The sequence below is a fragment of the Simochromis diagramma genome, unplaced genomic scaffold (genome assembly GCF_900408965.1).
Source record: "Simochromis diagramma unplaced genomic scaffold, fSimDia1.1 OVJJ01000216.1, whole genome shotgun sequence".
Classification (NCBI taxonomy): Eukaryota; Metazoa; Chordata; class Actinopteri; order Cichliformes; family Cichlidae; genus Simochromis; species Simochromis diagramma.
In genome coordinates, this window is record NW_024386883.1 from 351,686 (window position 1) to 378,996 (window position 27,311).

General features: G+C 42.2%; 1 protein-coding gene across 3 annotated transcripts in view; it reads left to right on the plus strand.

The window, feature by feature from the left end:
• LOC120734144 (Down syndrome cell adhesion molecule-like protein 1 homolog) overlaps positions 1-27,311 on the plus strand; it is a 53,258-nt gene that overhangs the window by 14,557 nt on the left and 11,390 nt on the right. Inside the window, exons 4-20 of one of the 3 annotated variants that reach the window (XM_040032731.1) lie at positions 16,138-16,284; positions 16,359-16,637; positions 17,684-17,959; positions 18,132-18,428; positions 18,865-19,137; positions 20,004-20,288; positions 20,405-20,524; positions 20,625-20,801; positions 21,374-21,573; positions 21,869-21,965; positions 22,125-22,253; positions 22,348-22,515; positions 22,626-22,696; positions 22,990-23,230; positions 24,172-24,357; positions 25,339-25,494; positions 27,073-27,212. In XM_040032731.1, the coding sequence (XP_039888665.1) occupies positions 16,138-16,284; positions 16,359-16,637; positions 17,684-17,959; positions 18,132-18,428; positions 18,865-19,137; positions 20,004-20,288; positions 20,405-20,524; positions 20,625-20,801; positions 21,374-21,573; positions 21,869-21,965; positions 22,125-22,253; positions 22,348-22,515; positions 22,626-22,696; positions 22,990-23,230; positions 24,172-24,357; positions 25,339-25,494; positions 27,073-27,212 (3,242 nt within the window). Of the gene's footprint in view, positions 1-16,137; positions 16,285-16,358; positions 16,638-17,683; positions 17,960-18,131; positions 18,429-18,864; positions 19,138-20,003; positions 20,289-20,404; positions 20,525-20,624; positions 20,802-21,373; positions 21,574-21,868; positions 21,966-22,124; positions 22,254-22,347; positions 22,516-22,625; positions 22,697-22,989; positions 23,231-24,171; positions 24,358-25,338; positions 25,495-27,072; positions 27,213-27,311 lie in introns of those variants that run through there. The other 2 variants (XM_040032732.1, XM_040032733.1) reach the window with 2 other exon arrangements.

Here is a 27,311-nt window from a genome sequence, read left to right on the forward strand (position 1 = left end):
GTGTGTGAGAGCGGTTGATGTGCCACTGTGCTCTGTGTTTGACCGAATTCTTAACTCGTGTCTTCTGTCTGTTCACTGTTCTGGATCACTGATCCGGTCCTCCTCCTCCTCCTTCTCCTTCCTTCCTGAACATATCTCCACCCTCACCCTCTTTCGTCTGCCACCTTCTTTCTTTGGACGGTTCCATCTTTCCAACTCTGCTAGCCCTGCTTTCCACATCACATTTAATTATCTCAAGCTAATGTCAACTAGTGCCTTTAATTGTGTTTGACACCAAAGAAAATGAAAGACAGACATCTCTTTCCACGTTCCACACTTTCTCCTCATCAGATCTATTTTGGTCCACTCCCTGCTTGTCTTGCCGCTATGTCCTTGAAGAACAGGGCCACAATTAGAGATACAGGATGTCAATAGGACTGTGCCCCTGCATTCATCTTCATTAACCTCATTAGTGCATGTGAGCGTGTGTGTGTGTGCGAGAAAAGATAAATGTTGAGATCTGTCTTTATGTGTTTTTCCAGCTTTTTTGTAGGTACATTTTTCTCATGATTTTGTTTGAGATGTGGGCCTAATTATTTTCTGCATGTAAAACCCCTTGCAATAACAATAAAGGGCAGAGGGAGGAGAGATGGAAAAGAAGAGCAAACCAAAGGAAGAGTAGCAAGGAGGGTAGTAGGGCAAGAACGGCCTCAGGTCCTGGCAGATGGCGTTTTATATTATATGTATGCAAAGCACACAGACTCTGTGTCACACATGTACATGCACCAAGGTTGCAGTAATTTGTCATTTTCAGACATTTCAGGGTACAGTATTTTTTTTATAATACTGAAGCATTTTTGTGTATTTAGAGTTATTTTTTTGTCCTCAGTTACCAATGTGACTGCTTTAATGGGCCACATTTTTCAGGGCTGTGACCAAATCACCCACTTTTTGTATTTCTTGCCATACTTTTATTTTGGCATTCACTATTAACACTTAAAGTGTGTAGGAAAAATACTGCTTTTTACTTAGCTAAATTCATGAAAATTCTCATGAATGCTCATATTATACACACATCAGCCAGCCAGACATAAATGTTCTACTCGTATGCTTTCATATTTGTGCTCTCTTTCCTCAGTTCAGCTCTTAAGATTATGAGTTGTTGACGTCACGCTTGGTTTACATGTGACTTCTGATGATTCCTGAACATAAATATAGTAGATCTGCTTTGGGTATGCCAGCCCTCTGTGTCTATATTTGTGATTTCTATGTATGGGGTGTTTCTGTACTGTCATGAGGCTCCAGTGTGTAATTAGGGGTATATAGGTCAGTTGATGAGCAGTGAGTGTGAGGATCAGATGCTGAACATGATGAGCTGCTCACTGAACTCAGCATTCGTTTCACTACAACAGCAGCACACACAAACAGGGCAAACACTGGCAGCATGGTTGCATTCAACCTTGACCCTCCAATCAGCAAAGTGACCTCGTCATCCTCACAGCCAATCAACATAGTCTGCACAACAGCTCATAATCTGAATATTGTTATTGCACTCTCACATGGGTGCACAATATGCAAACATACTCATGGACACATACAGTAAATGTCCATATACAGCTGATACATGTGGTTATATAAACAGTCCAGTCTATTCATACTGATCTCCTACTCCTCACTAGGTCATTTCAAACACTACAGAGTGATGCTTTTTCCCTGATTGGCCAGCAAAGGACTGTCTGGATACATCTAATGAAGATGTGAAAGTTAAAATAGATTTTATGATGGAAAGCTCCCGATGTGCACGTGAGTAGGTGACTACCTGTCACAGCAGGAGATGATGGTGAAATTTGAGAAAATAAAGCCACTGTGCAAAGACACACATAGTCAGACTCATTCATTGCACCATTTTCCTTTTCTGCTTGTTACAATAATGGATGGATAATGAGAAGCAGGGGACAGATAAAAATCCTGTAGGTTTTGCCACTTAACACAATAATACGACTGTCAACAAATAATATTCAAACATCTGATTAGTACTAATCTTTATTCTGATCAGACCCACTTAAATGTATCTCTGAGAGCAAATACTCTGTTATCTGTTACTGATGAGAGAGGGCATTGTCTGATGGAAATGGTCTGCAAGCACCAAGTCAAAGCATTCAATCATTCAGTCCTATGTATTGTCATCTGGTGGGCTTTGGCTAACTGTCACAAAAGAAAATGAAAAACTTTTGCTTTTTCTTATTTTCAGAAATGCATTTCAGCTGATAGCTCAGTGCATATTTATGACTTTATCTTTTTTAAATGTAAATTGAGGTATTTTAGGCGTAGTGATTCACTGATGTTCCCCACCTTCGAAGCAACATTTGTGGCACCACCGAACCATCAATGAATCTGATCACAGTTCCTTCCTGTACCTCCTCCTCGTCATTTGTCCCTATCTCAAAACAAAAGCACAGTATGAGTACATACATGAATAGACAGGCCTGTTTTCTTTACATTAGTGGATCAGACAACACAAACTGAACCAAGTCATAGACGAATCTGACTGATAGCATGTTTTTTTTTTTATATATATATGGCAACAGTGTTGCTGTGATGTGCAAATCTGATATCATGACAGCCCTACATTGAATTAAAAAAGAGTTTAAGTAGTTTATCTGCACTTCATATCTGTGCTTTTGCACGGAGGCATTGCTATGTGTAGACTCTGATCAGTAGCACAGTCACATATTGGTGTGAAGGTTGAGTTGATGACATAACACAACGCAGCCATGCCCTTTGAACCACAACAGGTTCTATTTTGTCAAACACACGTTTCCCTTCTGGAGCATTTTGTGTGTGTGTGTGATTATATGTGTGCATGATTATGTATGTGTGTGTGTGTGTGTTTGTCCCCTTGCCTGTCCCACTTTCCCATCCAGCCAGGACAGGGGGGGTGGTTAAGAGGGGAGGGGTGCAGGCAGACTGACCTATTTCCCTCTCGCTTCCCCGTCCCATACTATCCTTGTAGTTAAGCTTTGTGTGCGTGCGTGTCTGTGTGTGTGCCCACGCATGTTTGTGACCCTCGTGAGACAATTGAGGTCTGCTAATCTGAGTAGTGATCTGAAGGAGGCGAGCTGGAGCAGAGACAGAGAGATGGAGGGTTTGTGGACGGGAATAAAGACAACAGTGGGACACAGAGAGGGTTCAGCTTGCCGATCGAGGCCGTCAGTCTAATCAGCAGAAAGCTAATGAGTGGGTCCGATGAATAGAGACTGGACCAGCAGATGGCTGTAGCCACATGGTGGTCCACAGAAGATGCCCAACCATGCCCCATCTAATCCACCTGCTACACTGTTTGGTCTTGTTTATGTATTTGCACAGTAATTTGATAAACATTTCCTTAAAACCTCAGGCTGAAAAGCACAAAATAGAATTACAGTGTATATATAAGATTAGAAAACCAGATTAATAAACTCCTGTCCTACACAGAGCAATATTTTCTGCTCTCATTCAGTCACACTCCAAACTCTCATTCTATCTTGTTCTACCCCCTCTTATATTTTAACAAAATAGCCGCAGTATATCATAAGTCAGGCACATTTTGTACTGTAACCTGTCATAACCTGTCAGTGTGATCAGTATCAGGCGCTAATGTAAAATTGGATTCTAACAGGAGTCACCAGGTGGCGAGGTCACTTACAGGCTACATTACAAATCAATCTTCGGCCCCCTCGGGTGCTGGACACCAGGAGGTTACATAGACTCAATAGTACACAGCTACACACACACACACACACACACACACACATACACACACATACATCTACGCAAACAGCTAAAACATTGCAGCTGAATTGACTGGCTTGTAGGTGATTCAAATACACATGGGAGTCTGATGATGCTGACAAGCACACTCCAGTCCACTTTGTCAATTAATATGCAGATTATTTATAAAACAGATCAATTAATTGTATTTTTTCTCTGAAATATGCTTGTTATAATTTCTGTAGGACAAAAGGAAAAATAAAAAACTAAGTATACAAAACGGTGAAAAAATAAATAAATAAACACACACATAGGGAATACCATTATATAACAATACTGTTGTATGTGCATAGATGGTTATACAGTTTTCCCTCTGTGTAATTAGAAAGTTAGTGTCATAAGGCTTCACACAGGTGCAGGAGAGAGGTGACAAAGGCAGAGGGACGTCATGGAGAGCAGCAGTGTGTTAGGACACCATGTCTGTAAATCTGTGCTTGTGTACTCAGAGCAGGAATACATTAATGGATACACTTGTCTGGGACACGGCAGACGCTTGTAAACACACTTTGACACACACACTTGCTTCTAGTAAGTACAACTGAACAAGCCTCTCTGCACACACAGACACACGCGCCCTTCAAAAGTAACACAATAAAGCCATTTTCAGATTTTGCATGTACCAGCCTGAATATGGCGTACTCATTAAACATTAACTTGGGATACATTAAGGCTGTGGTTTGCTCTGCTTTGTGACGCCTCGCCTGTTGTTGTGCTCGGGCCGTCTGAGTACATCAGGACGTTGTGTGATAGAGGAGGATGGGGAATACGTGGCATCCCCGGGGCTCTTGGAACATAACCCCCCCAAACCCTTGGGTGTCACATCATCCCTCTCTCACCTCTCCCTCATCTACCCCTGCCTCTGTCCCATGTGGTACACAGCAGGCAATAGGGAAGGGTTAATGGGGGACTAAATCATGCAGATGAAGCCTCCACCATGAGCATACACCTGCAAACGTGTGGCAGTATGACCAAAACTCAGCAATGAGGTGCTGGAAAAACTGTCTTCCCGAGACATAACAATCAACATGACAGGGTGGAAATGTATGTCTTTTCACTTGTTTGTGGTTTGTTCACCTCTGTCAGTTGGTCTTTCACTTTCTGTAGATATTTTTGCCCCTCTCATATTTGCCCCAGTGTGCTGAGAGCGACTGAGAGCCGGACAGGAACAGATGGGTTGCTGGCAGCCATCTTTTACTCAGTTAGGTTGAGCAGACACGTGGGTGGGTGTGTTAATTAGCACAAACCAGTGAATGTGTATGTGTGTGTGTGTGCGTGAGCGCGTGCTGCAAGGGGCACAATAGACATAATTATCTCTGCTTGAGAAGCCCATTTGGGAAGGGATGGGGGGGTTGGAGGGATGGCATGGAGAGGCGGAGTTCAACAATGGCCCAACCACAGGCTTTGTGTGTACAGAGCAGAGGGCTGACAAGTGTCGGCTGTTATTGAGTATTTACACACTATTACACTCGCCTGCTCACGTGCACTTAACGCAGAAATGCACACACTCTGACGCTTCGGCCGTCGCTCTCGTTTGCTTTTTCGCCTCCTTGTCTCCATCAAAAACACACAGGCTCACACACAGCTATAGACACACACATGCAGCATGTTTATGTTTACAGTGCATCAGTGTATCAGTGTCACTCAGAGTAAGAGGGAATGATAGGAAAGCCCCTGCGAGCACATCAGTCTGACAGAAACCTGGCCACTATGTAACCCTTCAAGCCAGGCTGTGAGAGTACAGAAACTGAGGGAGAGAGGAAGCGAGAGTTTAGGAAGTTTCTTCTTCATTGACAAATTACCAAGATTATTTTGCTCCTTTGGCTTTCTTTTTTTTTTGTGATGAAAATAAATTTTTTTGTGAAAAGTCACATAAAGCAAACCAATAAAATGAAACAAAGCCAACCAGGCCAAATCTTACTGTTTTGAACTTTTCAACAAGTGTGACTTCTTTTAAAATGCAGAAATCAGCTTTTAACTTATATTGTAATTGAATTATGGAGACATATCGGTCAAATGTAGTTGATATAGTGGGAGAATCAAAGTACCAAAATTGTAAACTTTTAATTTTCAGTAAATATAAATGGATGTGCAGTAGCAAATAATGGCATCTAAACAGAATCTTAGTAGCTTAGTTACTAAAGTTGTCGCATTATAATTGAAGACAAAAAGCTAATATGAGAAGGAAAGCAGATCAATAAAAGTAGTTTATCTTCATTGATTTCAGGTCATATCCACAATCCTGAGCAATCATTCCAATCAGTCAGTATTATTATCGTTGCATTATTATTGACACTTTTTGTGATATCAAGGCAAAGAACGGGTCCCCAGTGGCGTTGTAAGAGATAGCTGTTAATCTGCATTTCCGTCCACATCCACAGTCATTAAGGAAAGTGAAAGCAGGAAGGCTTGTGTCAAGGCTTAGAGTAAAAGAGTTGCAGGGTTTATGTGGCGTGGATTGGGTTAAGAAATAGGATTGGAAGCAAAGAGGTTTTACCCCTTTTTTCCTACTTCCTTCCACGCTTTTGTTTAGGCAGGCGAAAGTAGGATTAGAGCGAGGAGATTACAGCAGGATCTACTAAGAAATCGTATTTAAGGAAATGCTTATTTTCACAACCACTCACAGCAGAGACTAGAAGTTTCGTGTCCCTTTCTTTCTTCATTTCTGTGTTGCTTTCATTATTAAAGGCAGTGATTTGTTCTCTAATCCTGGCTTTCTACAACGCAAAAACTTATAGCTTTACAGTGTTGCCCCACTGTTTTATCCTGAAATGTTATCATATTTGATGTGTGGGATTGTAGTAAAAATATATGTTTACATACGCTCAAAATTCTGGTATCAATTTTCTACTTTTGTGAGTCTCTCTGTGTGAGTGAGAGGTTCTTTTCCTCATGTTTCTGTGAATGTGGTTTATCATTCACAGTCTCATGAGGAGGCATGATGAGGGACTGGATGGGATCCCCGGTGGTCATCAAAGTGCCATGTTCCTACATGACCTCTCAATCAGACCTATTGATCCGCTTCACTATTAGCTATCCAAACACGCACAAAGGCCAGATCAACATCACAGACCCCGACTGATTATAGCGTGGGTCATAGTGAAAAGCTCCTCTGAGGTTTTAATGTGACAGAAACGCCTCTCTGAGGAAGAGGTGGCTTGTTGCTTATAGATTAGTATGCACATAGGAAATGTTCAATAATTCATTATTTTTGCAGTAGGTGAGTGGTTTGATCACTATAAAGTGAAACTCTGTTAAGACATCAGTCAATAACTGAGCATATACATACTACGGGGAAGAAACAAATAGCAGCCCTCATTTTCCAGAGCATTGTGTTGGTAAATGGGTTGGTATCCAGCAAAAAGTGACAATGAGATGCAATGTTTTATGCTGCAGGGGAAATTCATACATTGAATACACACACACACACACACACACATATATATATATATATATATATATATAGAGAGAGAGAGAGAGAGAGAGAGATATGCATCTATCTTATCTATCTATCTATATAGTGCAGTATGCACTTATGAATTTAGGAGGTATGTCGCAAGAAGAGGAAGACAAGTGGTGTAAAACAAAGAACAAGAAGCATTATCCATAATCAGGTTTATGAGTCGAAGTAGGTGATTTAGTGCCTGTGTCTGCATCTGGATCCAGGAAATTTTGAGAAAATTCCTTATTATTTCTATATATAGCATCACAGCGTTGTCCAGATCTGTATATCTTTCTGGACGCACGGACTAATCCATGCACGGTGTGGGGGGAGAAATTTCATATCTTCACACCTTGGCAGATATATGCAGTAACAGGCTGTTCTAGCTATTTTGAGCTAATTTGAAATGCTAACTATGAAGACTGACAGCAGAAGAGTGAGTGTACTTCTATTGTGTGTACACATTTGTCTTGTGTAGCGTTACTGTGAAGCTGGACTCTGTCATAGGGTTACAAATTCAGACTGACAGCCTTTGGACTCTTGAGCATTCGATGCAGACTCAAGGAGAAAGTGCATCATAGAATTCACATTCAGCATTTGCACGTGCTGTAATGTAACTGTAGCTATACTGTACGCTAGACATTTTCTTTTCGGTTCAGTTTCACCTACAGATAATTTTTACATATTACAGTCACAGAGAAGGTCACAAAGAAGGTTGCTTACACTGTTTCAGAACTAAACTTTAAAAACTGAATCTTTTATGCTGACAGAATAACCAAGTTAGTGGTTCTTTAATCTGTGACTTCCACCTCTCAGATGGTGATCTCCATTCTTTAATTGCAGTAACGATGATGAAACTCAGGATATTTGATACTTTGGTTATATCAGTCATGCCCCCCCCCCACCTCCTTTCTCTCTCCCTCTCTCTCCCTCATACTGGGCAGTGACACTCCTCTGCCACCAGCACTCTAATAGGGAGGGACCAGGCAGCTCACTCAGTGCTGCTAATGCAGCTCACTGCCCCAGGCCATGGGGCTAAGCTGGAGTACACTACATCTCATCTCATCTCTCTCTCTGTCTCACACACACACACACACACACACACATATGATGGCAGACACACACCATAAATCCAACATCGTCTCTTATCTGCAACTAAATGAAAACAAGGTGGAGGAGTGGAAAGCTTTTCATTGCCGGATGTTTACTTTTATACTGAGGTGCATTTTTTTGAAGACCAAAGTTACTTCAGTGTTTAAGCTTTAGTGCACAGAAAATTAGCTGTTCAATAGGAATTAATGGGACATCCAGTAAAGAGAAGGTGTTTGGACAATAGTGGCACGTGTCTCTACGATGCCATGCATTGGGATACATGTGTGTGTGTGTGTGTGGTTTCTGTCTCCCGGGACTCTCATTATCACTGCTGTCCCAGATGTCACCAAGCACATGAAACACACGTCATGAATAATGGAGTCCTATTTCTACATCTCTCCCCATTTCTCTCCTATCCGCCCACTCTCTTTCCCCTGCATCCCTCGTTTCCTCTGATGCTTCCACTGATGCTTAATTTTCTCTATCTGAGATGGTCCATTTAGCTTTACGCTGCATTGTCGCCCTGTCTGGTTAGGGACGGCTTTATGGGGGGTAACATGGCACCTCTGCAGCGTTCTGTCGAGGTATATCTATGCAAACAATGTCTTTTGCATACAATTGGTTTCATGTCTGTCCCCGACGGTCCATTCAGTCTCTCGATACCCCCCCCCACAAACCCACACACACACACTTCATCCCCTCCCCCAGTGTTTACTGTTTAAAGTCACACAGGGCAAATTGGGACAGAGCAGTCAGTGGAGCAGAAGAGACGTGGTCCCATCATGGTGGAAAACTGGACTCTGCTTTCTTTTCTACCTCATCCCTCTGTTTCCCTGCCTCTTCTTAGCCTCCATGTTTGCCTCTTCCTCACTTCTGTCCCCCCAACTTTATGTCATTCGTTACCCTCACGGTGAGTTGGTGTACAACATCACGCAGCGGCAAGGGGCAGGGCAGGGAAAACATGATTGAAAGATGAGGTAAGCAGTCACAATTGGTTAGGAAAGAGGAGAGCAGTTAGGATTAGACAGTGAAGCGTGGCTTTTTAATGAAAACATGACAGAACCGCGGCTCCCTCAATGCCCTGCAATCTCGACTCCTTTCCAGAAAATGAGCGAGTGACAAAGAAGCGAGTGAGAGAGAAAGAGAGAATCGAACGCTGACACACAGATATTGTTCATGTGGCTTTAGTCCTATCTCGCACATTGACTCATGCTCTGTGTGTTGTTAACAAAGTCTCTCGCATTAAGGAGATGCAGTGGCTCCAGTCGCACAATTCGTTTTTACACCTCAGTTGTGCCAATAAAACCTGCTTTGAATATGAATTAAAAGGAGTTAAGAGGGTGCCATTCATAGATGTTAAGTAAGTGTGCAGCAGAATAAAAGCCAGGACAGTGTATATATTTAAATGGTTGACACCTGCTTCTACTTGGGCTTTTAATGTACACAGCATAGAAAAGGGAGAGAACAGAGGGAGGGTTGAGAGGGCTCCCGCTTTGAATACAGATGTAACACCCCCTTTTTTGCATAAAGGAGTGGAGAATACAGACATGGGCTGTTATCTCCTTCTTACTTTACCCAGCATCATGCCCTTTACTTCTACCCTTTTTCTTATCCTCTCTTTCTCGTTATTAAAATCAAGTCAATGACTCATCGATGGCCCTCTTCCACTTTAAAGCATTCCTCTAGTGCAAAACTGGTCTACTGCCATTCACAGGATCCACTGTGCTAATTTTAACACGTAGTTTATTATTTTTTGTGCCAGCAGGCTAATAGTTTTTGTCCTATTTTAAGCCCGGTAGGTGTTTCTTTGTGTGTGCACGTGCCACACACACACAAATCCAGGCCTCGTGTGCCTGGATTTGTGAGCACCAAGCATATTCCAGCACTGCAGAGAATATCTCCGGAATATGTTGTGCTTTTTTTTTCTTTTGTCTTCTTTCTGTGACAGTCACAAGTCTTTGATCTGCTCCTCCTCCCCTCCTCTGTCTTCTCACCTTCTTTCAAAATCTTCTCTGCAACTTGCCGTTAAGAGCACAGGTATAATGCAGAAATACAGAATGCAGTTTTTCTAAAGTGAGACTCAGAATGCTGTTTTTTCAGCAGCTCAAAATCATTTTGGTGTTTAACCTCCTAAAACCCAAACTCTTCCATGGCATGCATTTTTAAATTCTCTTTGATATTTGGGCATATTAGGACCTGATGAATGTAAAAACAAGGAATCACCAGATTTTTCTTTTTTGTTTTACCTGATTTTTGTTTCTAAGAAAAATGAGAGCCACATATGAGGATATTCGTTTTAAATTTCGATAAAACAGAGCCAGTACAATGTCCTTGTAAGTGGATATCAGGCCCTTGTAGAGCAAAATTTTAGTATTTTGGTCTAGACAACCCAAAATGTGATGCCCACATATGTGGGCGCCAGGTCCTAGGAGGTTAAAGGATATAAAATCAATTTCAATTAGAAAAGACTAATAAAGCTTTGACACTCAGGTGCAGATGCATTTTTGTGGGTCTGGAGCTCAAACCCTTCTGTTACCATCTCCAATCAAAATATTATCAAGGTTAATTTCTTTCCACTGTAATTAAATACTTTGAAAGTATTGTGAAGAATTATGTTTTAACTGTAAAAGATACACTGCAAAATGTGGCATACTGTACTATACATATACTTAATAGATACTGACAGGAATATTAACTAGCAGTAAACTGTTATTTTACAATGTCCCTACTGTATTCTACACTAACAATTTCTTACATTGACATATAACTGCATGTCCTCACCCCTGTGCCTCCTGAGACCCCACGTTTTCATATGGGGACATTTTACATTCTGGGTTTTCTGTACTTTACACTTTATTCTGCTCAATAGTGCAGATGCCATCTTTAACAAAGTGTTAAAAATGGCATCTGTATCGTTTATGCTACAAAATAAACCCACTGTCAGGTTTATTATTTATAGTTTTATATATTCTAATTATTTTTAAAGTCAGATTAGTTTCAGGTAGCATCCAGATTGGATTTACTAGGTTTTTTCAGTTCAGCTTTAATTCACTATTCAAAAAATAACTTTGATTGATGATGATTCTTTTTTATTTTTTTATTTTTTTATATATTTTTACATCTTAGGTTTACTCACTTTTTTGAGATGTAAAAGTACCAGAGCTCAAGTCTCAGGTGTAGTTTTTGTCCTTATTTATTTAATCAATCAATCCCCCGACTTCCTGATATTCTTTCGGAATAACAAACTGTCAACACTTTGTGGTCAATTATTAAATTATTAAAATGTTTAATAGTTTAATGCTTGTGATTTTAAAAAGTATTGTACAGTATTTAAAAAAAATTATACATTCAGTCACAAATTTTCCTGCATTTTTACAACAGTTTGTTACAATGAATCAATTTACATTAAAAGCCTCAGGTAGATATTAAACATCAGTGTTGTGACACGTGAAATGTGCAGAGAAACGACAGTCCCAATTTTGTTTGAAAGCCTCTGTGTAGAGAGAGGCACTGTAATGTTGTGATTGTTTGAAGGAATCTAAAACCTTTGACCTTCTCCGTGTGCTACCTTACACTCGTCATAATGCGCAGTAACCTTCATTTAACTGGGAAAGCCCTTAGAAACAAGCATCTACTGCCTTTGACCATCAGCAGGGTTGAGTAAGATGAAGAATCCAGGGGTCAGATTGTAGTGATCCACCAGGAGGAAAACAGGAATCAGAGTTCGATAGCTCATTAGCCTTTTCCAAACTCATTAGATATGGGGTCCATACTGGAAGTCCCATGGGAGCAAAGGTGTTTTACTCAGACCTGTCAGTTTTGTTTTGTTTTTTGTCTTCTTGTCATGTACACTGGAAAACCTGAGCAGGTTAGTATCATAAGAAAATTCTTGCTTAGGTGCCTTTAATATAGGACATTGTGGAAATTTGCACCTCTAAACATGTAGGTCGGATTCCCTGTTGGGAATAGTGCTGAATAAACTGTTCATGAATGAAGTTCCAAATATTTTATTAGTTAGTTAAAGGAGGTGACAAATTGTTAGTTATTTTCATGATTTTGAGGTGCAGAGCTGGATTAAATGATCTCTGAAACCAGCAAACCTCCAACTGAGGCTTAGGAAATCGGGAAGCTATAACACGGTGCATTGTGTTGTATGTTTTTGTAAAGTATTTGTGATTGGATACAAAGCTACTTGCATGTGAAAAGCTATATTTAGCCACTTCAAACTGATCCTACTTTTCTTTATTGATTTAAGCAACTTCAACAGCCAGTTTGCCGTTGCGATTTTTGCATTCACACAACACCTAGGGTATCAACATTTGGTCCTTGATGATTGTAAACACGCTGTGCTTTAATAATTGCTGAAAGTACACCAAAATCGTAACAGGATGCCAGTGAGAAGACCCTAGCAACAGGGAGAGGATGAAGAAAGCGTGAGAGTGGGAGGGAGGGGGAAAGATGCAGAACATCAATAAATAATGGCCCCACTGAGGAGGTGGAAATATGGGCCTCGTTATCTTTGCGCCGACGCCTTCATTTGCATGTGAGAAAATGAGGCTGCTACTAACTCGCACACATGGTGCGCACACATACACACTGCTGGACTCGCATGAGCTACAGTATACATCCTATTTATAGACTATTTCTTGCTTTTATTTTTTCCTATTCTCTCACACATTTACACTTCTATTAATTCCCCTTTCCTTCCTTCTCTTTGGAATTTGTCAGAGCAGCAGCTCTGGTCTGTGTGACTGTGAGGCTGCCGGCATTTTGTTGGTTTAAAAAATAAAGTGAAAGCACACCTTTATCACAGGCTTGGTAGGAACTTTAACTTTACTAATGCCCTGTTTAACATTGCAGAGCATACAGCTGGACTATACACCGCTACAGAGTAGTTGCCTGGTGAAACACCATTAAGTGATTGGGTAAAGCAGGTGGCTTTTGCAGTGCCTTGCTCATGAGTAACTGGGCTCTCTTATAGACTTAGAATAGCAGACTTAACCTTAGTTTATCTCTATGTGCCAACATTTACATTAAAAAAAGGGGAAAAAGAGCAACTCCAATTTAGTTATTTTAAAAATTTCATCAAAACTAAAAAATGTACACTCCTGATTAAACCGTTAAATTATCCACACTATATACAGTTTTTTTCTGTCAGAAATAAAAATCCCTTTCCCGTACATGCAGCTGCAGAAGGAGATAAAAATAGTTCCCCTCTGGACCTCATCTGCATCTGGGCATCACCCTGTTTTTGCCTGTGAATGCATCTCATTGAGAGTGACCAAACTCATACAGGATCTAACAATGTCACAATCCTCTAGGCCATGCAGCTTCTTTCAAAGCGCTTCTTCTCGGGTGAAAGGACTCTTTAAAGAATCATTTATACATGATACAAAATTATTTAACCTTTTAAATGGTTCTTTCAGAGCATTTCTGAGGATCTGTAAGTGCCTCGCTCTGTTTCTTTTTTTTTAATTTTACAGCCGTTTTGGTTAGATGTTAAACAGGCTGGTATTTATATATTGCTTTTTTTTGTTGATCAGTGTTTTAAAATCTAATGCTAAGGTAATAAAACATTTCAAAATGCAAATCTTGAGCTGTGTAAGTGCTGGGTTATCCCTGGATTATGCTTCAGCAGGAAATCTACACAGTAACTTACAACAAAACCAGAAGCTCCTACAAAACGCTATGCTGCAACCTTTCACATAACCTGAGATGCACTTCCAGAGAAATGTAAATACACGTTGGTTCGACGCAGCCCGAAAAGGCTTGAATGGCCTTTGAATGGCAAGGGTTAGAAAGGGGTTTGTGGTGATGTCGGAGGTTAGGACGTAGATTTCACAGAGAAGTCTAAATCCGACTTTAGAATCTTTATTTTGCGGTTTATCTCAAGAGTTAACAGTTTTCCAACTTAAAATTTTATCTTGTGTTTTTGCATCTTTCTTCCAAATTAAGTACATACATACATGTGCATGGCTCTGACTTCCTTTATGCTTAGTATACATGGACGAGTTGAAACTAAAGACAAAATATAGCTTTGAGTCTGACAAATCCAATCCAATCCATCATCTTCAAGCTCTGTAAGGGTCTGTGTAACATGAAGGAGGCACAACGAAAAAGAAACCTGCAACAGAAACTACTGTACTGTTTTTATATTCAGAATGCCTGTACAGTATGCATGCATTTCTGCGTATTCTCCTGAAGCAGAGTGTGTGTGTGCGCGTGTGTGTGTGTGTGTGTGTGTGTGTGTGTGTGTGTGTGTGTGTGTGTGTGTGTGTGTGTGTGTGTGTGTGTGAGCAAGAGAGAGAAAGATGTACAGTTCTGTTTCTCATTGTCTAGTCAAGTCAGCATGAATAAAAGCTGAGGGAGCACAGTGATTTCGGATTTAGTAATTAATATTTTACTCTGTCTGCCACTCTGCTTAGAAACTCAGAGCAACAAAAAAAAAAAGAAAACAGCGAGAAAGCGAGAGAGCAAGAGGAAAAGGGTGAGACTGATGATGGTTCACACAAAGACATGAAGTGAGTCAACCAACGATAGACTGATTCTATGAACAAACCACTCAGTTGTGATGGCTGGATAGTGAGAGGACTAATGTGATGTGTATTGTGTAATAAGTGTTGTTTAAGAGGCTGCAGATGGGATGAATTCAGTTCACTGCTGCAGACAGGGACAGAAAGAATGGCTTTGACAGATCCTGCTGACTCTCTCTCTCTCTGTTTCTCTCTCCCTGCCTATGTCAGAGTGTTGTGACAGGCTAGTCGTCGGTGTTGTGGGAGTAGCAGTCTTAAAGTGCTCATTATCCTGTAAGGCTTCATTCTAAGGGGGCAAACAAAGGCTGCTGTGAAATTGCAGCCTGTGCCTCCTCCCGGGTCATACAGTATATTCGATGCAAACACATTCACAGTGCATAACTGCTACCTTCCGTATACCTGCTCAACCCTCTGAAAGACCCTGATAAACACAGACTCTGTAGTTTAAATATTGATGCTGGTGAATGTGAAAGCAGCCAGTCCAGTTGTTGCCCCGTGGTTGGATGCTAAAAGGCACAATTGATAATTAATGCTTACAAACCTAAATAAATCTTATTGTAATGACTGTCACACTTAAGGTAAACTATGAGATTATTTGTGCTGTGAGGACATAGCACAGCTTCATTAATGTGAGGTTTGTGGACTTTATCAGGAAATGTAAGATAGCTTACTTTTATGCAAAGAAACAATGTTCTGTATAAATTACGCAAGAATATCTTGGTAAAGGGAGTCATTGCAAACTGATGTCTGCCTTCACTATACACAGCTTGAAGACTTTGTAATGCTGACATAACTGTTCTTTGAGTAGCATAAAACAAATGCTAAGAAAGAGAAGACACAGAGGCACATTTGATCTTTGGCCTTCCTGTTTTCTTATCATGCATAAAAGGAAGAACACTTAACGAGTTTTGTGATGGTAGTTAGTGTGATGTGCAAGAGTTATAAGCTGTGTGTGGAGGGAGACAGTAAATCTGTCTCTCCTCTGTCTGTGGGTGGTGTAAGTGACCGCTGGGTGTCCTCCAGGTCTTGAAAGAGTGCCAGGCTTTGGGAAGCAGCATTATTAGGCAGGTAGTGCCAACTGTTCAGGCAGCTGTTTGTTCTAAGAACAATATGGTTTTGCAGTATGCACTATGTATTTGAACGAGAGTGATCATCACGAAAGTGTGGGAACAGGAGGGAGTGAAAAGTTTTTTACACACAAGGTCTTCGGAGTGATGTTTTGCCTGTTGTCACTTCTCCTTTAAGAAGATTAATGTTGATCTTTTGTTAATGTGTCTTCCTCAGGTAACAGGTTCTCGCTGACCTCCTTTGGGGCTCTTTACATCTCCGATGTTCAAAAAGAGGATGCTCTCTCTACATACCGGTGCATCACAAAGCATAAATACAGTGGCGAGACACGGCAAAGCAATGGAGCCAGGCTCTCTGTAATGGGTGAGTAACTGGTGTGTGAACTTACCTTTTTCTCTTTATCTTGACAAAAATGTAACACCATGTCTGCATTCCAGACCCCAACGAGTCTGCACCCACCATCCTGGACAGTTTCCAAGCAGGGGAGGTCTACGCAGGCCATAGCATTGAGCTCCCCTGCATAGCGGGAGGATACCCAAGCCCTACTGTGCGCTGGCTGAAAGATGGTCGCCCACTACCCTCAGATGCCCGCTGGACGCGGCGATTGACAGGGCTGACCATCAGTGACCTGAGGCAAGAAGACAGCGGCAGCTATGCATGCGAGGTCACCAACAGTTTTGGCTCAAAGGAGGTGTCTGGACAGCTTCACGTGATAGGTGTGTGAGGCTCATTACACACAGATACGCACACACGCTCACACACATTTGCAAAATATCTGGCAGACTGGCTCGTTGTCTTGTCAGTGAATCAGCCTTGCAGACAGACACAGTTGTAAGCACCTTTAAGTGTTTGGTTTGGGGCGCACATGTAAGTCCAAGCTAAAGTGTGTCTGTTACAAACATATGTGTGAGCTGTAGGATGTCCCATCATATCAGACCTCAAAAGGAGAGACAGGGCAGTAATTCGCTCAGGCTGATTCCATATCACAGCTGCCAACACCATTTACCATCAGAAAAGAAGAAGAGTGAGGAAGACAGAGATAAAGACAAGGGGTCATGCGGGGGGCGGTCGGACACCCAGACAGTGCTGGAATGACATTATCTACAATGTAATAACGAGATAATAAGAAAGGCTGAGCTAAAGTGTGTAAAGTATACAAAGAAACAAAGGGAGTGAGGCGAGATAGAGCGAGAGAATAGAGAGGCGGTAGGCTTTGCCAGTGGGCACATCATGGCAGCACAGTCTGTGACTCTGACAGGGTGAGTAGGGGGGGTTGGGAGGCACAGTGATGCCCCCCAGCATACACCACCAGCTGCCTTATTGCTCACTGACATTTGCGTACATACACACACACATACACACATGTAGGCACGCGTTCTTGCTGACACACAGACACACTCACACACACAAGTGGACAGAGATGTGAAGCGATATCTCCAGCTGCTTTTTTAATGAGTGCGTCCAACTGATTGAGTCACCACTGCTGATTGTACTCGCTCTCTTTCTCCCCATCTCTGTGAATGAAAACGCCTACTGTAAGCACTATGTGTCATGTTTTGAATCCAGTTTAATGATTTTAGAGTGATGCAGGAAAGGCAAAAGACACAAAAAAACGCCTTTTGAAATAAGATAATATAATTAGTAAATAAAAAGGTAAGTTAGCAGGTTACAAATCACATTGATGCCTTTTGATTATTATAGCAGATATACTATTAAAGTGATCCACATTTTTGTTTTATGAACTCCTGTGGTCTTCTCTCAGATCCACTACGAGTGACCTTGTCCCCTAAGAATCTGAAAACGGGCATCAGCAGCACACTGTTCTTCACCTGCACTGTGGAAGGCTCTCCAGAATACACCATCACCTGGTACAGGAACACAGAGCCAATTGTCCCAGACGAGCACATCTCCATCCAAGGACAACACAATGACACCCTGCAGATCACTGCAGCACAGAAGCTTCACTCTGGGGCCTACCAGTGCTTTGCTTCCCGAAAGGGCCACACTGCTCAGGACTTCTCTATTATTCTGCTAGAGGGTACGTGGACAGTGACTTAAATAAGTGCAGGTATTAGGCGCCATAGTCTTTGTGTTCAAAGCTAATATGTTTGCTGTGGGCTTTGCAACTTCTCAAGTATTCTGCTTTTCTGTCAGAACTTCTCACTTTCTATTTATGTCCTTCTGTTTCCTCTCTCCCCCTGTCCTCTCAGATGGTACTCCTCGTATTGTGTCTTCCTTCAGCGAGCGGGTGGTAAACCCCGGCGAGCCTTTCTCCCTTATGTGTGCAGCCAAAGGAGCCCCACCCCCTTCTATCACGTGGACACTGGACGATGAACCTGTGGTTAGAGATTCAACCTACAAGACCAGCCAGTACACCCTGTCGGATGGCCTGACTGTATCGCACGTCAACGTCAGCAGTCCACTTATTCCAGATGGAGGAGTGTATCGTTGCGTCGCACGCAACTCGGCCGGTAGCGCCGAGTACCAAGCGCGCATAAACGTAAGAGGTGCCTGTCTGCTTTTCAATATAAATGCACTCTACACCTGAATCTATACAAACTTACAGGAGCTAGTGAGAGGCATTGCACACATCTATCTATCTATCTATCTATCTATCTATCTATCTATCTATCTATCTATCTATCTATCTATCTATCTATCTATCTATACACACAATACACTGAGTGAATATGTGATTAGGCTAAAATCAACAAATATCCTCTATCAGATTTTAGTAAAGGGGGCACAACTAACCTCCCTTTCCACCTGTCAACTGGCCCCAATCACTCTATCCCTCAACCTTTATCTCTTCCCTTCCTGTCTCCGTGGCTGCCCTCTATATTCTGCCATGACCTCCCTCACCTCATCTCCCCCTTTCTCCAACCTCTGTGTTTCTCTCTGTCTCCTCCCTCCATCCCCTCCCTCTCTTCCCCGTGTCTCCAGGTCCACCTCGAATTAGACCCATGCGAGACATCACCGCAGTGGCGGGCAGAAATACCTATATAACGTGTCGTGTGATTGGGTACCCGTATTACTCCATTAAGTGGCTGAAGGACGGCATGCAGCTGCCTGATAATCATCGTCAAGTGGTGTTTGAGAACGGCACACTGAGGCTCACAGACGTGCAGAAGGGCGCAGACGAGGGGACCTACTTGTGTAGCGTTTTGATCCAGCCCCAGGTGTCAATCAACCAGACTGTCCACGTCACTGTCAAAGGTAAAGCTGAAGAGGAGTACGGATGCACTGGGCAGTGTTTTTGGTAAATTTATACCTATTTTATGAACCCAATTTATAGAATTAGGCTGCAGTAGAGATAAAGTGACACATCAGTTGACAGGGAGATATTGCATCTTCACACTTTTCCCAAATCTATTTCAACTAGAGGTAATGCTCCATGCATACCCAAAATTCAAATTCACTTAAAACAGTAGTGAAAAAAAATCTTAAGAAATCAATCACCAATACTAATACTACTTTGTTTTTCAAACTGCTTCCTTTAGCTTAAAAAAAGATGAAAAAAAAGCGATGCAAATAAAATTTCTTGATGAAGAGCAGCTAGTCACTGCTACTTGGGGGACACCAGTGTACAAAGCTGTCAAGTGCAACTTTAGTAATGCTGTTGAATGCAGATGAATGGTGTTTTGGGGGTAGATTTATGTTTGTCGTGCGTATTTCATTTAGTCTGTGAGCGGGATAACGATGGCAGTAAGCAGGGCAGCTGCAGAGGTGTTTGAGGGTGTGTACATGTGCCTGTGTGTGAGTGTGTCTCTGATTTAATTAGATGAATAATAATGAAGCCTAGATTAAATCCCCCAGATGTCTCAGCTGTAGTACCCCCACCTCAACCTCCATTACCATGGCAACGGAATGACTTCCCCCTGCCAATTGGACTGTAACCAGAGCAGCTATTATGGGCTGCAGGAGATGTGGGGTGGTGGGGGGGTGCTGAAGAGGGGCCCACTGGCCAATGACCTTCTCCCTCTCTCTCTCAGACTCTTAGCATTGCTCCATATGGCCACATTGCCGCTCTTCAACATCTATCACTGCCTTTATTCCACTGATTTCCTTTCTCTCTCCTCTAGTGCCACCGCTCATCCAGCCCTTCGATATCCCCTCTACCTCAGTGGGGAAGCTCATGTACATCGCCTGTGTGGTGTCATCTGGGGACATGCCCATACGCATCACCTGGCACAAAGACGGCCAGCTCATCGTGCCAGGCTCTGCCTCTGGTGTTGCAATAGAGACCAAAGAGTTCATGAGCTCCCTGCAAATTTCCAATGTGACACTGAAGCACAATGGAAACTACACCTGCATCGCCAGCAATGCTGCTGCAACTGTCAGCTGGGAAAGACAGTTGATTGTTACTGGTGAGGGGTGACGTGTAATGTGTAAAGTAACCGTAGAACTGTTTTGTGATCACTTACTTTTTGTAACTTCTACCAAGTTTTTCCATTTATATAAAATCAGGATTTCTGTTTCTCAGTGCCGCCGCGTTTTGTGGTGCAGCCCAACAATCAAGACTGTATCTATGGAAAAGCTGGAGTACTTAACTGCTCCGTGGAAGGTTACCCCCCTCCAAAAGTCATGTGGAAACATGCCAAAGGTAAAATCTGCACATTATCCTCATGGCATTGCAGTAAAAGCTACACACGAACAAGAAAAAGTATCATGCTTCCATACATGCTTTGTGTTGTGTCCTGCAGGCGTAGGAAACCCTCAGCAGTACCATCCTGTCCCACTAACTGGCCGTATCCAGATCATGTCAAACGGTTCTCTGCTGATCCGACATGTTCTTGAAGACGACCGGGGGTACTACCTCTGTCAGGCCTCCAACGGAGTGGGCTCAGACATCAGTAAAAGCATGATCCTTACTGTCAAGAGTAAGTGTCAATCCTCTGCTTTTTGGCATGAACCCACTTCTTTTCAAACCCACATCTCCTGGATTGCGCTGAGATAAGTCTCAGCTTTTTGGACAGGGATCAGCTCTTCTAAGATGCACTTTTGCCCCAGGCTAGTGCGGCCTGTGCTTAACATAGCCTAACTTAGTCTGTGTCCTGCACATCCTTCACTGGGGGTGCCTTTCCTATTGACTGATGTTCTCTGGCTGTCAGCCTGTGCGCTACAGAATGTTTGGTGGGGAAAAGGGTTGATGAATTAGTGATGAAAGCAAAACCACAGGAACCTCTTCAATCAATAATCTACGTCTAAGTAACAGAGGAGGAAGAGAAGCGAAAGTAGAGACCGAAAATAATAAAAAGAGGGAGGAGGTGGTGTTAGAGGCCAGTGGGGCTTGAAGCATGAAATGAAAATGGGGAATAAAATGGAAAAAAAGAGATGTCTATACATGTGTAATATATCCTTGCTCAGTTTCCAATACTACACACCCGTTTTCCCTCATGTCATTATTCCATACAAAACGATTCATCATGCTGACACTTGTCTATTTGCTCAGTCCCTGCCATGATCACCAGCCACCCAAACACTACCATGGCGAGGAAGGGCCAGATCAAGGAGCTGAACTGCACAGCACGGGGCGAGCAGCCCATTATTATCCGCTGGGAGAGAGGGGACACAGTCATTGACGCAGAGAGAAATCCCCGTTACTCCATCAGCATCAACAAAAAGGGGGATGAAGTCATCTCCACCCTAAAGGTCAGATAATATATACTTATACTCTTCAGGCCTTTAGTGTAGCTTAATGCCATTACACCGAACTATGCTAAAAAAAAAAATCTACTTCTACTATAGGCTATTGCAGGGTTTAATAAGCTTTAGAGGTGCATGTTTTCAGATTTTATATTTATTTTGGGATTTTTTTGCAAAAGTGTTCTAGAAATATTTTCTTTAAAAAAGTCCTATTAAAGGAAGTTATTATGGGAATATTTTTAGGATATTATATTCCTAAATTTCACACGTCATCTTTCCCTGTTTGTGCTGATGCTCGCAGCTTAACCCAGCCGAGCGAGGAGATTCTGTCTTCTTCTCCTGCCATGCCATCAACTCCTATGGAGAGGGCAGAGGGCTCATCCAACTCACTGTACAAGGTATTTCTACAAACAACTGCAAATCCCTACTTCTTTTATTTAAATAAAGAATTAAGGGGGAAAAAGTATGTAAACAACCTAATGAGGAAAGGTTATTTAACGAGATACTGATGGTGGTAAAAACAAAGGAAAATTCTTTTTTTTTCCACCCTCACGCAGAGCCACCCGATCCTCCCGAGCTCGAAGTACGGGAGGTGAAGGACAGAAGCATGAACTTGCGCTGGATCCAAAGGTTTGATGGCAACAGCATCATCACCAGCTATGACATTGAGTACAAAAACAAGTCAGGTGGGTTATTAAAAACAACAAGCCTAATCCCTAATGTAAAAGTTATTTCAATAATTAAAAACTGAAAAAATAAACCTCTGCTCATATTCAACAGACACATGGGATCACATGTACACAACCAGGAACATCTCACCCACCAACAATCAGGCCAACATTGTAGAGCTGCACCCGGCATGCGTTTATAGTATCCGCATGTACTCCTACAACAAGATTGGCCGCAGTCTTCCCAGCAAAGAGCTCACAATCAGTACCGAAGAAGCACGTAAGTGATTGTTTTTCTCTAAATATCACGTTGTTTTGCCTATCTAGTATTTGTTTTTGCTGTCTCTGTATAGAGTAGAGCCATCACTATCTGATATCTTCCATCAACAGCACCTGACGGGCCTCCGATGGATGTAATCCTGCAACCGATGACATCTCAGAGCATACGAGTCACATGGAGGGTAAAATCACTGTTGCTTACGACTTCATTTAAGTATTAAGCCTAGTATAAGTGGAAATAACTAGAAAGCAAACAATGATGGGATATATAGATATGCTCCATGATTTAAAACAACAAGGTTTCAGTGATGTCACAAACAAATCCAAAATGTTAAGAGACACCTGTGAAATTGTTGGTTACAGAAATGCAAAAAGAACTAAAATTTAGAATTTATCTCGTTTAATTTCTTTTTTTTTTTTTTTACATATTGCTGTCAAATTTCATAGTAAAACTTTTTTTCTCCAAAACTTTCAGGCTCCAAAAAAGGAGCTGCAAAACGGCGTGATCCGCGGCTACCAGATTGGATACAGAGAGAACGGTCCAGGTAGCAATGGCCAGTATAGTATTGTGGAGATGAAAGCTACGGGGGACAGTGAAGTGTACACCTTAGACAACCTAAAGAAGTTTGCCCAGTATGGGGTGGTGGTCCAAGCCTTCAACAGAGCTGGGACTGGCCCATCCAGTACTGAGATCAATGCTACCACTCTGGAAGATGGTAAGTGGACAGCAAGATGAAGAAAACGAGGAGAAGACTGTGAGATACAATTTAGGAGAGTATGGAAGGAAAAGAGGAGGGACTGTAAGAAAAAAATTTAAAGATCCAAAAGGAACACATGAAAATAATAGTCAAATGCAATAACAGGATGAAACACTCATGAATGAACATAACATGCATGTAGAAATGCATGCTCAAACAAAATGTTAGAAATAAATTTGCAGCACATCCCCCATTATTCTTTCCACTTTAATTAGCACCTTCATTAGGCTGGTAGAGAGCGAGAGAGGAACAAGGAACCCCATTACTCTTTAAATGTCTGCCCACTCTACCTCCCTTTTCCCTGGTCTGCCTTCTTTATCTTCCCTTTCTTCCCATGGGTTCCCTTGTCATCCTCCTCACTGGTCCTCTGTCTATTATCCGTGTTTTTATTTCTTATACTTTTTTGGACCCTTCCTGTCTGAGAGGAGAGTAATGACGGGCACTTGGATGATGAAAATTGGCCACGCAGGTAGTCAGAAGCTGCCTCTACAGCTTCAATTAGCTTAAACAAGAACATTGTCTTCCTTTAGATTGTATCCTCCACATTTCAGCTCACACCCTGCTCATCTGCATTTTGACCCCTTTGGTGTAGCTCTTTTACTATTCATGTTGCTCTCTCAGTGCTCTTCCTCCTCTCCATCAACCCCCCTCCACTTCTCCTCTCCTCTCTAAAAGCTAGGAATGAACAAGGAGCTATTCAGGACTAATTTGAGCTTGTTTGACTGATTTATTTCAGCGGAGATTTCCTGTGGTTTGTGACATTGAGTTATTATTACTTATCAGTGCTTCGGCTGCCATGCTACGTCGGACCAGATTTCAGTAGAAGCCATTAAAACACTAAGAGTACTCAAATATAGTTTAACAGTGCAGCACTAACACTCACTCTCTATGTTCCCCAGTGCCCAGCGAGCCTCCGCAGAACGTGAGAGCAATCTCTGTGACATCAGATGAGGCAGTGATCACATGGGCAGAGCCTCCACGGCTGACGCTGCACGGTGTGCTGAAAGGCTACCGGGTTGTGTTTTGGTCCCTCTTCCCTGACGGAGGTGGGTGCTGTGGGGGCCAGGCCCAGTGGCCAATGCAGAGTAATTATCACCTATCTCATTCTAAGATTCACCAACCCGCCCTCCCACTCACCTACCTTTCTGTCAGTGCTGTGAGTCAGAATGTTTTAATGTGTATCCACACCTTTCTCATAAAGCACTTCCTGGTCCTGTGTGTTTTTGAATTTGTCTGTTTGTCAAATAGATTGTATGTCCAAGATGGAGATATGGCTCAACTTTAGCTTAAGGGCTAGCCTTTGATTTGACAGAAGTGACCACATTTAGATGAGAGGGTGATGCACCCATCCATAGGCAGCGGGGGTGCATCACACAGGCACAAATACCTACTATTTACTACATACAAATAAAACTCTTGGAAAACTAACAGTTAGTTGCACAGCGTGCTATATTATTTGCCAGATAACTGCTCCAGAAGCACCAACACCCCAGACATGATCAACATCATGCACCTAATAATACAAAGCATACGTCCTAATCACATTTAATTGACTGAGTTATATAAAAAAGATGCCTCTGTAGAGTTCTTATGACTTGCTACAACATCATTTTTATGTAGCATATTGCAAACATGTTTTTTTTTTTCAGCTCTTAAGTTAGTCATTTTAATTTGAAAGTCGCCTTAAGGTATTTGAGTTTTTGGCACTTCTGCACTGGTTTTATTTTTCACCCCCAAAGGTTTCTGTTAAGTCTGTCATAGTTTCTTAGATTTTTAATAAAACTTGTGATCAGAAAGTCACACAGTATAGCAATGAGTGTCTGTGTGTTGTAGGTCCAATATCTGTGCAACTCTGTTTCCTAAAAAAATATTTACTCCTCCTTTAGACACAATGTTGAAATAGGAAGGTAATTATATTCATGAAAAAAAAAGTAATGGCCACGTATTACATTACCAAATAAATGCAACTGCAAATAAATATATTTTTTAGGAAACAGAGTTGATGTGTGTTGTTACTCCTATCATCACCTATACCTTCTAAAAAGAGTTTTTCTCCTCTCCCTCAGAATGGGGAGAGATGCAAAACATCACCACCACACGTGAACAGGTGGAACTGCGAGGGCTCGAGAAGTTCACTAACTACAGTGTTCAGGTGCTGGCCTACACACAAGCTGGCGATGGGGTCCGCAGCAATGTCCTCTATATCCAAACCCGAGAGGATCGTGAGTATACAATTCATTTGTTTTTTTACATGAAGAAAAGTGTGCAATGTAAGGAGATGGGAAATGGGATAGAGGTAGATTTTAAAAAAGGGAGCTGGTTGTATCTCAAACCCATAACAAAAGCTCATAACAAGCTATGCTAGGAATCTCCATTAGCTGTGCTAATGAGAATTAAGAGGCTTTGAGTCCACAGCTCAGGGCTAAGGGAGGTGTTTCGGGAGGAGGAGGGAGAAGTGATGTCTTAGAGCATATAGCATCCAGGAGTCAGCCATCAGCCTGGGCCTGCATCCTTACCACCAGCCCTCTTGCCATAGGCATAGGGATTAACTCCTTTTGGATTAGAGAGAATTAATTTTGTGCTTACACCATTGGAGGCAGGATTACAGCCAGATCCATGTCTCTTTATAAAGGAGGAGGAGGGGCCTGGGGGGCTGAAGATGGAAAGATACAATGGCGATCGCACAGCCTGTTCTTGGCTGACAAAAAATAATGAGTGAAAAAATTATAAGAGAAACACCACAGCTGAGGTGTTTGTTTATTTGTGTCTAGACTGCTGTCCTCTTCTGATTGACTCAGTGTTCCATCGTGTATTTTTATAAATGAGACTGTTCACTTAGTAGTGTTCTCTTCCTCATCATCACTTGGGTTGTGCTAGTTCTGCAGCAGACTGTCTTGGCAGACTGTCTGTCTGTGTATCTGTCTGTCTGGAGTCCTGGGCAGATTTTGGGCACCAGATGGGACCTGACTGTCCCATCTCCTACTGGTGCTTTGACATGGGGGTCCAGTTATGATAATGATAGCCTCCTGTGCGCCTCCCTGCTGCCATTGTTACATGATCCCTGTCACTTTTTTTGTCCCTGCTTACTTCGTTTAAAACTTGCATCTCTGCTTTCTGAGTTTTTGTTGTTTTCTTGCCCACTCATGTCCTCTGTAGGGGAAAGAGATCTGAGGGTAGAGAGCATCAGGGGGCCTCACAAAGAAAACAAGAGGAATGGGGGATGGATTTAGAGGGCTGGGTCTTACACTGTGGTAGCCTCCTTCTGTAGAGGCCAGATGAGGCCCACTGTCAGGCACAAGTTATATTTATGGTTTGGTTTGAATAGGGTTGATAGTGTGGACCCAGTACTGTAAGACCAATGAAACAAAAGCATTATTGTTCACCTTTCACAGTATCCAGTGTCCTGATGTGTTTTTGTAAAGTGTGCATGTTTTTTAAGCCCCTTTTGTGCCATTATCTCGTAATCAGAGTATTAAACAGTGTCCAGTGCCAAGCTGAAGTGGCTAGCAGAGGATCAGACACTAATGTCTAATCTGTTTGAGAGTTTTGAGAATGCTGGGTGTCACAGAGTCAGAACTGCTGACCAGTGTCTGAATGAACATATGTCACAGCCATCCCCTCAAAAGGATGTTTTTCAAAGTCCTTCCAGAGCAGCTTAGTACAGGCTAAGACTTCCAATCCGCAAAAAAAAGCCTGCTCACTTTAATAGCTATCCAACACCCAGCATGTGCCTGCACAAACACAAACACACACACATATGGATGCCCGCCATGCTGATGTTGCTATGTCTTTTCTCCTAGTTCCTGGTCCACCGGCTGGCATCAAGGCAGTTCCCTCCTCCTCAACTAGTGTGGTTGTGTCCTGGTTGCCTCCTCTCAAACCAAATGGCATTATCCGCAAGTACACCATCTACTGCTCCAGTCCCGGATCTGGACAGCCAGTAAGTGCCTCCTCTGTGGGTGTGATTCATATAGGGCCAATTTATCTCTGAGGTCCGTGTAAACCAAGTAACTTATTAAATTACCAATGGAAATAATTC